At 37.7% G+C, this 12,327-nt stretch overlaps 1 protein-coding gene and 1 long non-coding RNA gene across 5 annotated transcripts; one reads left to right on the top strand and one right to left on the bottom strand.

Annotated features, from left to right (window-relative positions):
• Positions 1–654: 654 nt before the first annotated feature.
• LOC146579165 (uncharacterized) lies at positions 655–5,410 on the bottom strand. 4 transcript variants are annotated; one of them, XR_014890407.1, is made up of 5 exons: positions 4,613–5,410; positions 3,449–3,540; positions 2,553–2,710; positions 2,073–2,130; positions 655–1,134 (listed from the first exon to the last, which is right to left on the bottom strand). It is a non-coding gene; the product is annotated as an uncharacterized LOC146579165 (long non-coding RNA). The 4 variants fall into 4 exon arrangements; XR_014890410.1 differs by having other exon boundaries at positions 2,073–2,127; XR_014890406.1 differs by having other exon boundaries at positions 655–2,130.
• LOC146579164 (uncharacterized) lies at positions 5,174–11,850 on the top strand. The gene is made up of 6 exons (XM_085261506.1): positions 5,174–5,372; positions 6,383–6,497; positions 8,161–8,502; positions 8,928–9,206; positions 9,302–9,463; positions 10,598–11,850. Exons 2-6 carry the CDS (start codon positions 6,392–6,394, stop codon positions 11,557–11,559), a joined length of 1,851 nt encoding a protein of 616 aa, XP_085117632.1. The 5' UTR covers positions 5,174–5,372; positions 6,383–6,391; the 3' UTR covers positions 11,560–11,850.
• Positions 11,851–12,327: the final 477 nt, after the last annotated feature.

Here is a 12,327-nt window from a genome sequence, read left to right as displayed (position 1 = left end):
TCTATCCTATATCAGATACTTTAAGGTTAGGTTAGGTAAAGTTGCATTCTCATGGTGAGGCAAAGTGCTTTATGTGTGTGTGTGCGTGTCATGAACGGCTATAAAAGGCCTATAATTAAAGAACAAAGCAGGGTTTGAGTTCGAGTTGCGGCAGACTGTCACTACTTGTAAATGGAACGCAGCCTTCCTGCGGCGGACAGCTAATAACAGGAATCGGACACGGTCCAGCCAAGTCCACAGCAACCACCATAGCAACCGCCTAGCGTGATCTTAAAAACATATTCTGTCTTCATAACTATCAAAAACATGAAATGATTTGCAAAGTGTGAAAGTGTTACAGCTGCAGAGAGCTATGGCGGTATCTTTGGAAGCTGTTTACACAGCTAATAATATACGATGTAACCATGGAGACAGTCAGTCACGTGAGCTAGCAGTGCATGTTTACTACAGTGAATAAGGTGATTGTGTGCACGGCGTCCACACGCTGCAGAGGGTAAAGACATTACTTCAATATTGTTTTATATTGATATATATTTGCCTTCTGTTGACCATCACCTCAGGTTCACCATCACAGTTTCAGCAGACAGATGCACACTGTCTAAATATGAACACACTCAAAAACTCATGTCTCAGAAATAAGCACAGCTGTTCATGTTTGTCATTATAGTTTTATTTGTAAGAAAATTATGAACTTCATATTGTGCATCAAATAAAAGAACATTTCACAACTCTGAGTCAACAGAAACAGGAAACCGAAATGTCTAATGTAGACATGTACAGTGTAGTGTAAGCATTAAAAGATCATAAAGGAAACACTAACATTCATGTGAAACTAATTGTAATAAAAAATGAGCAGGTGCTTTATAGATGTAAAAGAAAGAATCTGAAAACAACACTTTTTTGGTCTAAGTGATCAAAGTAGAAAACAGAACTGATGTTCAAGAACAAACCGTAGCTGCACTAATATTACACATCTCCATTGTTGTGGTGAACAGACATGTTGCTTTTAAAACCACATGCAGTGTGTGACCGTGACTGTTCACTGAGACCATGAACGCCACTTCGCTGAAGCCTTCGCCTTCTTCTTCTTGCCATTAAATTGGAAGCAGAAAGAGCACAAGCTGCTTTGATCTACTGAAAGGAAAAAGCAGAACATCTGAGCTGAAACCAGTCAGCTGAAATCATTAAGACCGGAACAAATTCAATGCAGTGTCTCAGGTGGCTTAGCCTGTTACAACTGTTGATACAAGCTAAATACAGTTAACACACAGTGTCAGGGAGCTCCAGTGTGGGAACTAGTGGCTTTAGGTTTGTAGTCATTTAACTTTCATCCATTCATTCATTTAATTCAGGAGGAAGAAATGCCAGGTTGATGCAGGCTGGTTACATGCATTTGGTCCCATGCTGTCTTTAACTAAATGACTTGGTTCACTTTATGGCTGGGCTGTATGTGGGGTTATATCATGTTATTTGGGCAGGAGTACCTGTCCCCTGTTAGACTTAGAAAGTTTCTCCATAAGTAGAGTTTCTAACTCTTCTAGCACATCTGTGGCTGACAGCTTTTTGGTGGCTCTTTTTACCCCACACTGGTTGTGAGTGTGTAAATAGCCCCACTAGTTCTTTTGGGTTGCAGTTAACTTGGGAGGAAGATGTAGGTCTGCCATGACTAGATGAATAACAATTATCTGGGATACATAAATTTCATAATGCATGCATATATCTCTATAAACCTGCCTGAGGGCTGTCATTTTTACATTCACTTATTTCTTTGTTGAATCTAAATAATGAATGTGTTACAGTTAAACTGACACTGATCAGTGTAAATGGCTCATTGGGACACAGAAACCTTTAAATTAAACCTGATATCGAGTGTCAAACAATATCAAAGCTGTAAAAGCTGTTTACAGTCAGAATTTATAAAACTATGATTGTAAATAAATTCAAACAAGTGAGCTTTTCTCTTTGTGCTGAATATCAACACTGTGATTTCTTAGACTGTAAGCTTTACTTTAGCGCAACCAGTTGCAGAAGCTGCCACTCCAAATGTCTTTTGATAACAAGAAAAAAAATACCTTTTCAGTCCACGGCCTGAAGTTCTTCTCTGACATCTTCTGCCATCAGCTTTGTCTGCTGGTTTGAAGACAATAAACCACAAAAAAGATGATTTAGTCACTTTGTCTGCATCATGCAGCTCGAATGTGTCGTGTAACGATGTTGAATAGCCGTCGTTATCCCTCTGCTGTGTCAGTAGGATTGTACTGTACAGCATCTCATTGATATGTGAGGAATGCTAATGTAACACGATAACAGACTTACATCATTAAAACATAAAGGACAGCAGATATTTAGATATTTTTATATTTATATTACATTTTATAGCTGACGGATATTACTAAATAGATAAAATTTACTAAATAGCTGGATGAATATGAAAAATATGTCTATAATAACAAATGACCATGAGAGCCAGTCGTGTTAATTCAACTGGACACTCAAAAGACGTCCTTAAATGCTCTTTAAGTGGCAGAACAAACGAACAGTTAATCGCTTACTTGAGATGAAATCTGCTCAGCTACTTTGAAAACAGCTTCTAACTGGTTCCTCCTGTAACAGGATGACTGCTCAGGGGTAAGGCCATCATGCAGTCCAGCAACCTTTATGGTTCTGCTTTGATTCACCAGGAACTATTAGGGAAACCTTCCAGCGCCTCCTGTGAAAAACACAGGCATAAACACACAAACATTTATTAACATGTTCCACAGTGTTCCAGCTTGATTTTCTCATCCTGTGGACAACAACGAACATGGATGCAGGTTTATTGTTAACTTTTGTAAGGTTTATTTAGTGAACATATCCAGCTGCAGCTCCACTGTGATCCTGAGCTGGATAAGCACTTAAGAAAATGTGTCAATAAATGGACATACATCAACTTACTATATTTATCCAAACAGACGGGACCAATAATGCTTCGCTGAGTTAGAGAATGTTAATGTCTCTTCTATGTAAGAATGTCTCGTGCTGATAGACCTGCAAACTTGACAACAAAGGTTTTTCAGACTACATGTAGCTGTCCTCTATGTCAGCTCACACATTTACATTTATGTCACACTTATTTCTGCTTTCCCATTTTATAATTATTACTTACATTTTGATTATAAACCTTGAGTTTGTAAATGATGAGATTACATAATTGGAATACAATGTATCCAATTCAGGGTCGCGGGAGGACGAAGCCTATCCCAGCTGATACAGGACAAAGACAGGCTGCCAGCAATATGTGTAACAGAAAATCCACTTAAATGTTTGATATTTCTTATAATAATCATAATTATGACTATTATTTAAAGGTTTCTTTATAAATACATTTAGATTTTTTTATAAAATATATTATAAAATAATTATAAAATAATTTTATAAAATATAAACCTGAGCTGTTTCAGATTCTGACCTCTGACCTCACTGCAGCTCCCTCTTGGAAGTATGTCTGCTTCTTGTCTTCCCCCAGTGTTGACCGCCTGCCCTTGATATCACGTACTGTACCTGAGGAACAAAAAAGGACAAACACTTGCCTTCATTTAAGAAGTACATTCATACAGAGGTAATCTATGGAAACACACTAGTTCACCCTTTGGGAGGAATCAGTTCCTGTGAAACATTTCTGTAAATGAACATCATGTGGAGAATGAATGAAATGAGTTCTTCAGGTGACTCAGCAGTCCCACACTGACAAATGAAATCTAGTTAAACTATTAAGCATATTTGCTCTTCTGAAATCTGTTAAACAACAACAAACATAAATTAGTAACAAAAATACAGCTGAGTAGAGGCTTTACAAACCACCAGCAGCCATAATGCTGAATTTTAATCTTCAAATGTTTCTGAGCCGTCTTCAACCTGCTTTTAACACATTAAAGTCCCACAGTCAATGCAGCCTGACTCAATCCTAGATGTTCAGCACACAGAGACACAGAGGTGCCGTTTAAAGTTTAGTGTTAACCTGAGTCACTGATCATTTGCAGTATTACAGAGTCTGGCAGTCTTTGCATGATGTCCACGTCACTGTACGTTTCTAGCTGACTCTCAGGTGTGACAGGTGTGCCAGCAGGAAAGAGTAATAATAGCCTGCATCCTGAGGTTTGTCATGCAGGATTAAAGGAGCCAGGCTTTGTTCACACAGCTAGGATTGTATTTTACACTGACCCTGGGTCAGTATAAGTATCATACAGTTTAAACGAAGCACTGAAACTTGCACATATTTATTATAGATGCACTGAAGCTAATCGAGATATTTGCTGTCAATCTGTGGCTGCGATTAAACACTTTACTGGAAACTTTATTAACTAGTAACTTCATCAGTCATGACAGAAGCTAATATTTCTGTGCTAACATCGTTTAAACAGTAACAGCTTTCCTCCAATATAAGCTAACGTTTACACCGTAACTTTAAGCTAGCACCATAAAGACGGTAAAACACGTAATAACATCTACAAATGCATCTTAAAGCTGTTACATTAGCACTCGGTGTATTACTAACATAACCACATTAACATTACTGACACTCGCTGACTTTTAATAGTCATTCTATAAATGCTGTCCGTGTAAATGGTCTTACCTGTACACACTGCATATCCACCGGATTCCAGCCAGAGTGGATTCTGGAGTCTTCCACGCTCCTGTTAGTGATCCTCCATCTGGATGGATGAGAACAACCTTCTGAACAATCTAGCAGGAGATGGCCCATATCTATGGGCCTGGTTTGTGCTAATAACGCCCATTGTATGGACTGATAACAGCCGAAGCGGGTGAATAAAGTCACCCAGTCGCTAGCTGTGCCATTACCCAGCATACAAATTTAGATTTACATTTTAAAAACTTACGAACTACAAAAAACAAAACAAACAAACAAACGAGTGAAATAGCCTATTTTCCAAACTCACAGGGAGCTGCAGCAGAAGGATGAAAGAGCTGCATGCATCTCTGGAGCCGTGGGATGCTGAAACCTGCTTTAGAGCATTATGGTCAAAGTCAAAGAGGAAATATATAGTCTTCTGTTCACCTGTAATCGTGCAGTGCCACCACGCGGACAAATATGAAACATGCCAAGTGATCAATTATGACAAATAGAAATTATGTATTCATTTATTTATTATTTTGTTGTAGCTGACTGAAGTCTATATTTAGCAAAAAAAAAAAAAAAACCATAACAAGCAAACATTAATCATACGGCATATATTATAGCTTAAGGCCACAGTGACATTAATTCTGGAAAAAAAAAAACTCCAAGCAGGAAATACATTCCTTATTCTCCAGGTGACCGGAAAGAGCTTCCCTCCCGTCTTTCTTGACATCAAGTTGAGGACGTTCAGAAACAGGTATGCAGAGCTTCAACAGATTTTGTACTTATACTAGGTCCTGGGCTCGGACGTGTTCATATAAATGAAAATAGTGGAGTGTGTTCCGTGGGAATGGCATAATCTTCTCCGCTTTCGAAATGATCGTGGAAGTGCGCAGTTGAACGTTAGGTTTGAATATTTATATAAATGTTGACGTAACAAAACTTAAAACCTGCTTTTCACATGGTCTAATATTTGAAATAAACACGTCTCGGTATAAATAAATAAATCTGTTCTCCACTGTATCTCTCTTTAATTGTAAATGAAAGTGAAACTAAAGTCAGTGCAGATTGCAGCAGAAATGCGCAGATATCACAAAGGGCAGAAAAGTGTCTTATTTCTACGATTTAGTGTAATGATTAAAATCTGAACTCAAACCAATCGCACAATTGATTTTCTCGTCGTGATCATACTGTAGTTTATTTCTGTCGCTGAGGGTGAACTTGGAACTGTGTCGACGTATCCAGCAGGGGGTGCCCATTCCCATTCTCTCCAAATCCTAAAATAATTTACTGAATCAGTCCCTTCAACAAAACCTTAAACAGTTTTCTTGGTGGTGAAAGCTTCATGTTTCTTTTTTCATGTTTCTTTTTTTCTTAGAGGGTTTTTTTTTTTTTTTTTTTTTACAACTGCTTGGTTTCTTGAAACCTAACATTTTCTCAAAAATAAAAATGCAAAATATAAAACTCTTCTTAAAATGAAATTTAATGTGACATCACCACAGGGCTTGTCCTGTTTGTGATGAATATAAAAAGTACAAAACCTGACATAAAGTATGAAATAATTTTGTCAAAAATCCACATTCAGATTTTTTTATATGTCATATTTGTGGGTTAGCAGACCCAACACACATTATACAGTATTATAATGTGTTGATCCATGTTATTTCTTATAATCTCACTTTAAACTCAATCTCCAGGTTAAACCTCTGATAATAATTGGTTTTTGCAAACATTTTCCTCACAATGCTTTTTCATCTCTACTTTCAGAATCGCACCATGCTACATGTGAGAGCTCAACAAGACTTTATGGTTCTGTTTGATCGATGCAGCGTGCTGGTATTCTACACAGCTGCTGTCTTTGTCCTGATACACACATGTAGAGGTAAGTGAAACACATCAGTGCAACAGAATTATTAATCATTTTTGTTATGGATTTCTACAACAATGATTTACTCACAAAAAGTGTTACATCCACCATTTGGGCTAATAATGTAACTGTGTCCAGTCTGAATGTGGAAGCACATGAGCAGTACTGAAATTCATATTTTAAAACTGCAGTCAAAAAACCCAACACAGCTCCTAGTTTTTGAACAGAAAGATTGCTGATTCATCTTCAGCAGTGACGATGATGCTGTCATTGTTAAAGGTGGGGTCTGTCTACACACACCACAAAGAACACAGAGGTGGAGCTGTTATCGAGACGGTGAGCTCAGTCAGGTTGAGTGAAGAAAGAAACATCCAAAAAAGCAGCCCTGTTCCTGTATTTACCATTAAATCCTTTACAGGGAAAAAAAAATAGTGGAAGACCATCAAAGCACCTAGCAACACTAGCCAGAGGGTTGTTAGGTTAGACACTGAATTATTATTAAATGTTTAAATCTGCACCACGATTTTCATGGTCTTGTTTTCAGCAGCACAGAAACTGCTCATAGACTTGCTTTTTTTCCATTGCACCCACCATATGCTTCTAAAGACAAAAAACCCCTCAAAAACCAAATACATTATTTTATTTCACTTTGACCTTTAACTGTTCTTGAGTTTATTCATTTTTGCATTTGAGATTTTTTTTTTTACTTTTTGAACAAGTTTTCAATATGGCAAGAAAATACAATCGAAAGGTTTTTACCTTTTTTGACATATGTTTTATACATTGAGTTCATCTTTGAAAGACCTATGTTTTTTTTCTCCTTTGAATAGTTGTTGTGTCTTATAATAGGCAGCCATAGTTGTTACTATTGTGATTTAAATTTCTTCTGACTTCCAGTTTGAAAACTACACTTCAAACTGAACTATGTTAGTTGAACGTTTTGTCACACAGCTCAGATTTTTTGTAGTATTGACTTTGTAACGGAGTTGTGGTCCTAATTATTGCTCAGCTGCAGGGGAGGGGTGGAACAGTGAGCTCAAGGGGTGGTGCCAGTGAGGTTGGAGGGACAGGTAGGGATGATTGATCTAATGAGGTTTTCCCTTACTATAGTGAGGTCGGAGACCAGACCAGTACTGTACAGACCAGTCTGTACACTCCTGTGGGAGTGTACAGACAGCTGAAAAGCTGGCTGACGTGTGTGCCGAACACGGAAGAGTCATATCAGTGAAAAATCAATAAAAACCCATAATGCAACCACAAGAACAGTGTGTCGGGTTGTGAGCAGCTGTCCTATGTAAAATTTGGGCTTAAAACTAAAGTTAGGATCCTTCAAAAACTATGATTTTTAGAAGCTGAACAAAGATGAAAGAAAAACAGTGTGAATGATCAACCTTGGTCTTTAAAAGAGAATCACTGGTTTTTCACACAGTTGACAACAGCACTTGGTAAGCAGGCTGTAAAATAAGTCTGTAAAGTCTCTAAATCTAAGACATTATCGCTGTCTGTTACAGCAGCGTGTGTCACTGGAGATATCATTGAATTTATTTCTTGAAAATTGTATAAACCCTGGTCAATATTTATTGAGGTTGTGGTCCAGATACAATGTAACTGTTTCAGGCACATTTGTTTGCTGCTGTCTTTTACTTCAGTTACCACACGAAATCTTCTTTTTTTTTAGGTCAGTCAGAGGTTATCGGTCCTCCTCAGACAGTAGTGGCTTTGATTGGTGATGACATCATTTTGCCGTGTAACCTGGACCCTGTTATGGATGCTTTAGACATGGCTGTGGAGTGGGCGAGACCTGACCTAAACCCCAGATTTGTCCTTGTGTGGCGTGACAGTGTGGAACTGGAGTCTAAAAAACATCCGTCCTACACCAACAGAACCTCTCTGTTCACAGATGAACTGAAGAATGGAAACATTTCACTGAAAATCTCCAAAGTCAAACTGTCTGATGAGGGAACGTACAGATGTTTTGTTCCAGAACTGAAAAGACAAACTACAGTTAAGCTTGTTGTTGGTAAGTAAACATGTTATCATTTCAAATGCATTTTATTTTTTTTAAATAGTTGATCTTTCTTTTAAACGGTGATTCATAAATTGACACTAATGCTCTTTTAGTAGCAGCACAGCCTTCATCTGTGGAAAAATTTCTTGTGTGCTATTTTGGGTTTGGTAGACTGTTAAACTATGAATGCTACACTACCCATGCCTTGGATCCATAAACTATATATACAATATATATAGAAAAAAGATTTCGGCTGACTCACAAACCTCTACAGTACTAGCGTACTTGTTGTGGCTGAACTTCCTTTTAGGGTATTTTTTTGTGCACCTCCACACATTTGACAGAACCATGCTCAGGGAGGGGCGGCCATCTGCTGCAACTGGTTTGGGTGAGAGAAGGAAAACAGGATAAAAATATGTTCCGTTTGTCTTTTTCAGGTGCTGCCTCTTCACCTGCTGCAGAGATTAATAAATCCATCAGTGGAGTGGTGTTACAGTGTGAGTCTGCAGGCTGGTATCCAGAGCCTGAGCTGCTGTGGTTGGATGCTGAGGGAAACCTCCTCTCTGCTGGACCTACAGAGACCCTCAGAGGTCCTGATGACCTCTATACTGTCAGCAGCAGAGTGACTGTGGAGAAGAGACACAGCAACAACATCACTTGCAGAGTCCAACAGAGGAACACCAACCAGAGCAGAGAGACACACATACATGTTCCAGGTAAAGCTCATATATTAGGTAATTATGTGAATTCCCCCAAACAGCTCGACATGGTATTGATATGTGAACTACTCTACATGCTGTTGTCATTTCAGATGACAATTTTGTGGTCATCGGTCCTTCCAGTCCTCCCAGTCCTCCCAGTAATCCAACTAACGACCCAAATATCATTGGTTTGGTCATGGGTGTTCTTGTGGTGCTCTTTCTGATTCTTGCTGTTATCTTTGTTGTGTGGAAGAAGAGACAAGCCAAACTCAGTAAGTCCTTCCCCATCCTTTTTAAGAAAATGAATTAATAATGTATTACCCTCTTAAAATATTTAATTTTTCTCAAACAATGAAATCAAATTATTTTTAATCATTTTTAAGGTTGACATGTATCCCTAGTAGAGGAAGTCAAAACTCCACTAACATTTATTAGTATTTTAACATACTAATATATTATACTATTTATTTTCATGCCCATCAGCAGTAAATAAATTAGCTTCCTTGCATAATGTGAAACATTTTCGGAATTCATCTGTCCCCCATTTTTTCAATACACAGTCCAGGTATAAAGTTGTGTTTTCCAAAGAAATATGCCTACTTGTTGTGGTAAAATATATTTGATGGGTAAGCAAAAGATCCCTGATTTGATCCGGGGAAGAGGCAAAAATCCCTGGGCTCTCATCAGGAAACACATTTGGTTGAAAAACTGTATTAAATCAAACATGCGGTGTTACTGGCTGTTTTGGCCCCTTGTTAATAAGGGAGCAGGCACTTACCTCTTTTGGTATGAAGGCCTAAAATATAAATAACATGCATGGGTTAAAAATAAATAAAAGAGCACAATGAGCAGTGCAAAACACTGAATGAACACACAAACAGTGGCTCTTTACAGGGTGTTTGTATTTTCTCAGTCATGACTTTCAGGGTGTCCTATGAACCTGAAACAGAAGTCAGTATTTTATATTTTTCATATCATTTAGTCTGACATTGTTCACTTGGTCCAATAAGTGTAAGTTTGGTCATCACAGACTGAGCTGGAGATGTCTCCATGCGCTCATTTTTGTTGCATCATTGTGCATCATCCTGTCCATGAGATGTTACACTAACTAAGAATAATTTTTAGTTAGGTGGATGTAAAAAACAAAACAAAAAAAAAACAAAAGCATATTATAGAGATGTTTACTCATGTTTGTTACTGTATCTGTGCATTTAAAACAGGTGGTTGTAATCTGTAAACTCAGCACTAGATGTCAATAAATCTTACACACTGCTCATTTATTTAGGTAATGTCTTAAAATTCTGCGAGTGTAATATATGGTTCTTCAGTTTTATCCATTTACAATGAGTAGAAAGAACTCTTCTTCATACTGTTCATCAGTTTCTCCTGCTTCTTTATATGTACAGAAAACAAGAAGAGCGAGGAGGAAGGAGCTGAAATCGGGATTGATGGAGTAAGTGAACCACTAATGACAGGAAGAGAAGAAGAGAATGATGTGGCCAGCAAAAAAGAGCAAAAACATGAAGATGAAAGAGAAACTAAAAAAGATAAGTTTGTTTCAGAAACAGAGCAAATGAAGGACATCAAAAGTCCACAAAATAGTACAATAAATACATCTACTGTTATTGGTAAAGAGTCTTTGAATATCATAGAACGAGAAAGACATGACGTGACAGAAAGAGAAGAAGAGGATGATGTGGACAGCAGTGGAGAGAAAAACTTTAAAGAGGAAAGAGAAACACAACAAGATGATCATAAGACAGAAACAGAGCAAAGAAAGGACACCGACAGTCCACAAGAAAGGAGAATAAATCCATCTACTGTTAATGACAAAGAGTCTTTGATTAAGATAGAACAAGAAACACAGGACATGACAATGAGAGAGGAAGAGGGTAACGTGGACAACAGTGGAGAGAAAAAGATACAAGAAAAAGAAAAGAAAAAGAAACGGAGCAAAGAAGTGGACACCGACAGTTCAGGAACAAAAACATGTACTGTGACTGAAACAGATCCTCAGTTTGAAATGAAACAAGAAACACATGAAGAAGAGGAGATGACAGGGATGGGAATGAAAGCTGAGGGGGCTGAAAGTGAAAGAGAGAAAAAGATGGAAACAGATAAAGATTGTATAGAACTTCGTTTATTACCACTTAGAGAAAAACTCAATGGGCCGATAGTGTTAGTAAACAAAGGAAAGACATTTAAACTTAGTTCTTTTACTAAATTGATTGCAGATATAACGTCTTTAAATTCACATCTGACGCCTGATCAGGAACCATGGAGAGAAAAAGAGACACAAGAGCAGCTTGTAGAAAAAAGACAGATGGAGAGAAATGTGGACATGAAAAATTCAGACACTGAGAAATAGAGAGCAGAGGAAAACAGTGATGAAGTAAATCTAAATTCTGAGGTTACAGCACAGAAAGAGAGACAGAGAGAAAGACTGAAGGCAGAACAACAGAGAGAGGAAAACCAGAGACTTCAATCAGAGACACAAAGGGAAAGAGAAAGATGAGAGAGAACTGAAAACAAGGAAAGACAATAAAAACCAACATCACACAGAAGAAGAAATACAAGAGATAAGTGAACAAGAATCTCTGCAACATCACAATTTGAAACTATTCAATGGGCAACCAATCAGCAGATACTGCCAGTTCAAACAGAACCACAAGGATGTGAACTAGAAAGTGATGATGATCTTTAGGATCTGATCCAGGTTGATTAACATTTAGGACTTCGGTTTTCACCATTTCCAAAAGACCTCAAGAGCAGCCAGTGTGATTAGGAGAATCAAAGCTCTTTGATTTCTCTTCATATTTTCATATTTATAATCTCATCAGAAGCCATAGAAAAGAAGAAGAGATACAAGGAAACCAGTTCATGGAAAAAAGAGAAAATCTAAAGAAAAACAGCGATTGTGTGATGGAGGAGAAACTGAATTGAAATATACCTCACAGGACCAGGATGGAGTTTCAGCCTGTTCAAGAATCTGTATTATCAACACACATGAGTACCACAGAAAGTTTAGGAGCTATCTAACTTTAAATAACTTTAATTTCCTTTGTTTCTGTTCATAATGACTCTAATGTGGTATTATTGATTTCTCTTTACCAGTGACTGACAAAACACGGCCAGG

This window comes from Mchenga conophoros, linkage group LG3, assembly GCF_057382185.1.
Source record: "Mchenga conophoros isolate Kocher_MC1m ecotype Shallow Benthic linkage group LG3, M_conophoros_male_GT1.1, whole genome shotgun sequence".
NCBI classification, from domain to species: Eukaryota; Metazoa; Chordata; class Actinopteri; order Cichliformes; family Cichlidae; genus Mchenga; species Mchenga conophoros.
This window is presented reverse-complemented; position numbering and strand designations above follow the sequence as displayed.

Excerpts from the sequence above, each read along its gene's own strand:
- LOC146579164 (XM_085261506.1), top strand. The coding sequence starts at position 6,392 with ATGCTACATGTGAGAGCTCAACAAGACTTTATGGTTCTGTTTGATCGA. Across the intron at positions 8,503-8,927 it reads TACAGTTAAGCTTGTTGTTG|GTGCTGCCTCTTCACCTGCT; the intron begins GTAAGTAAACAT and ends TGTCTTTTTCAG. Across the intron at positions 9,207-9,301 it reads GACACACATACATGTTCCAG|ATGACAATTTTGTGGTCATC; the intron begins GTAAAGCTCATA and ends TTGTCATTTCAG.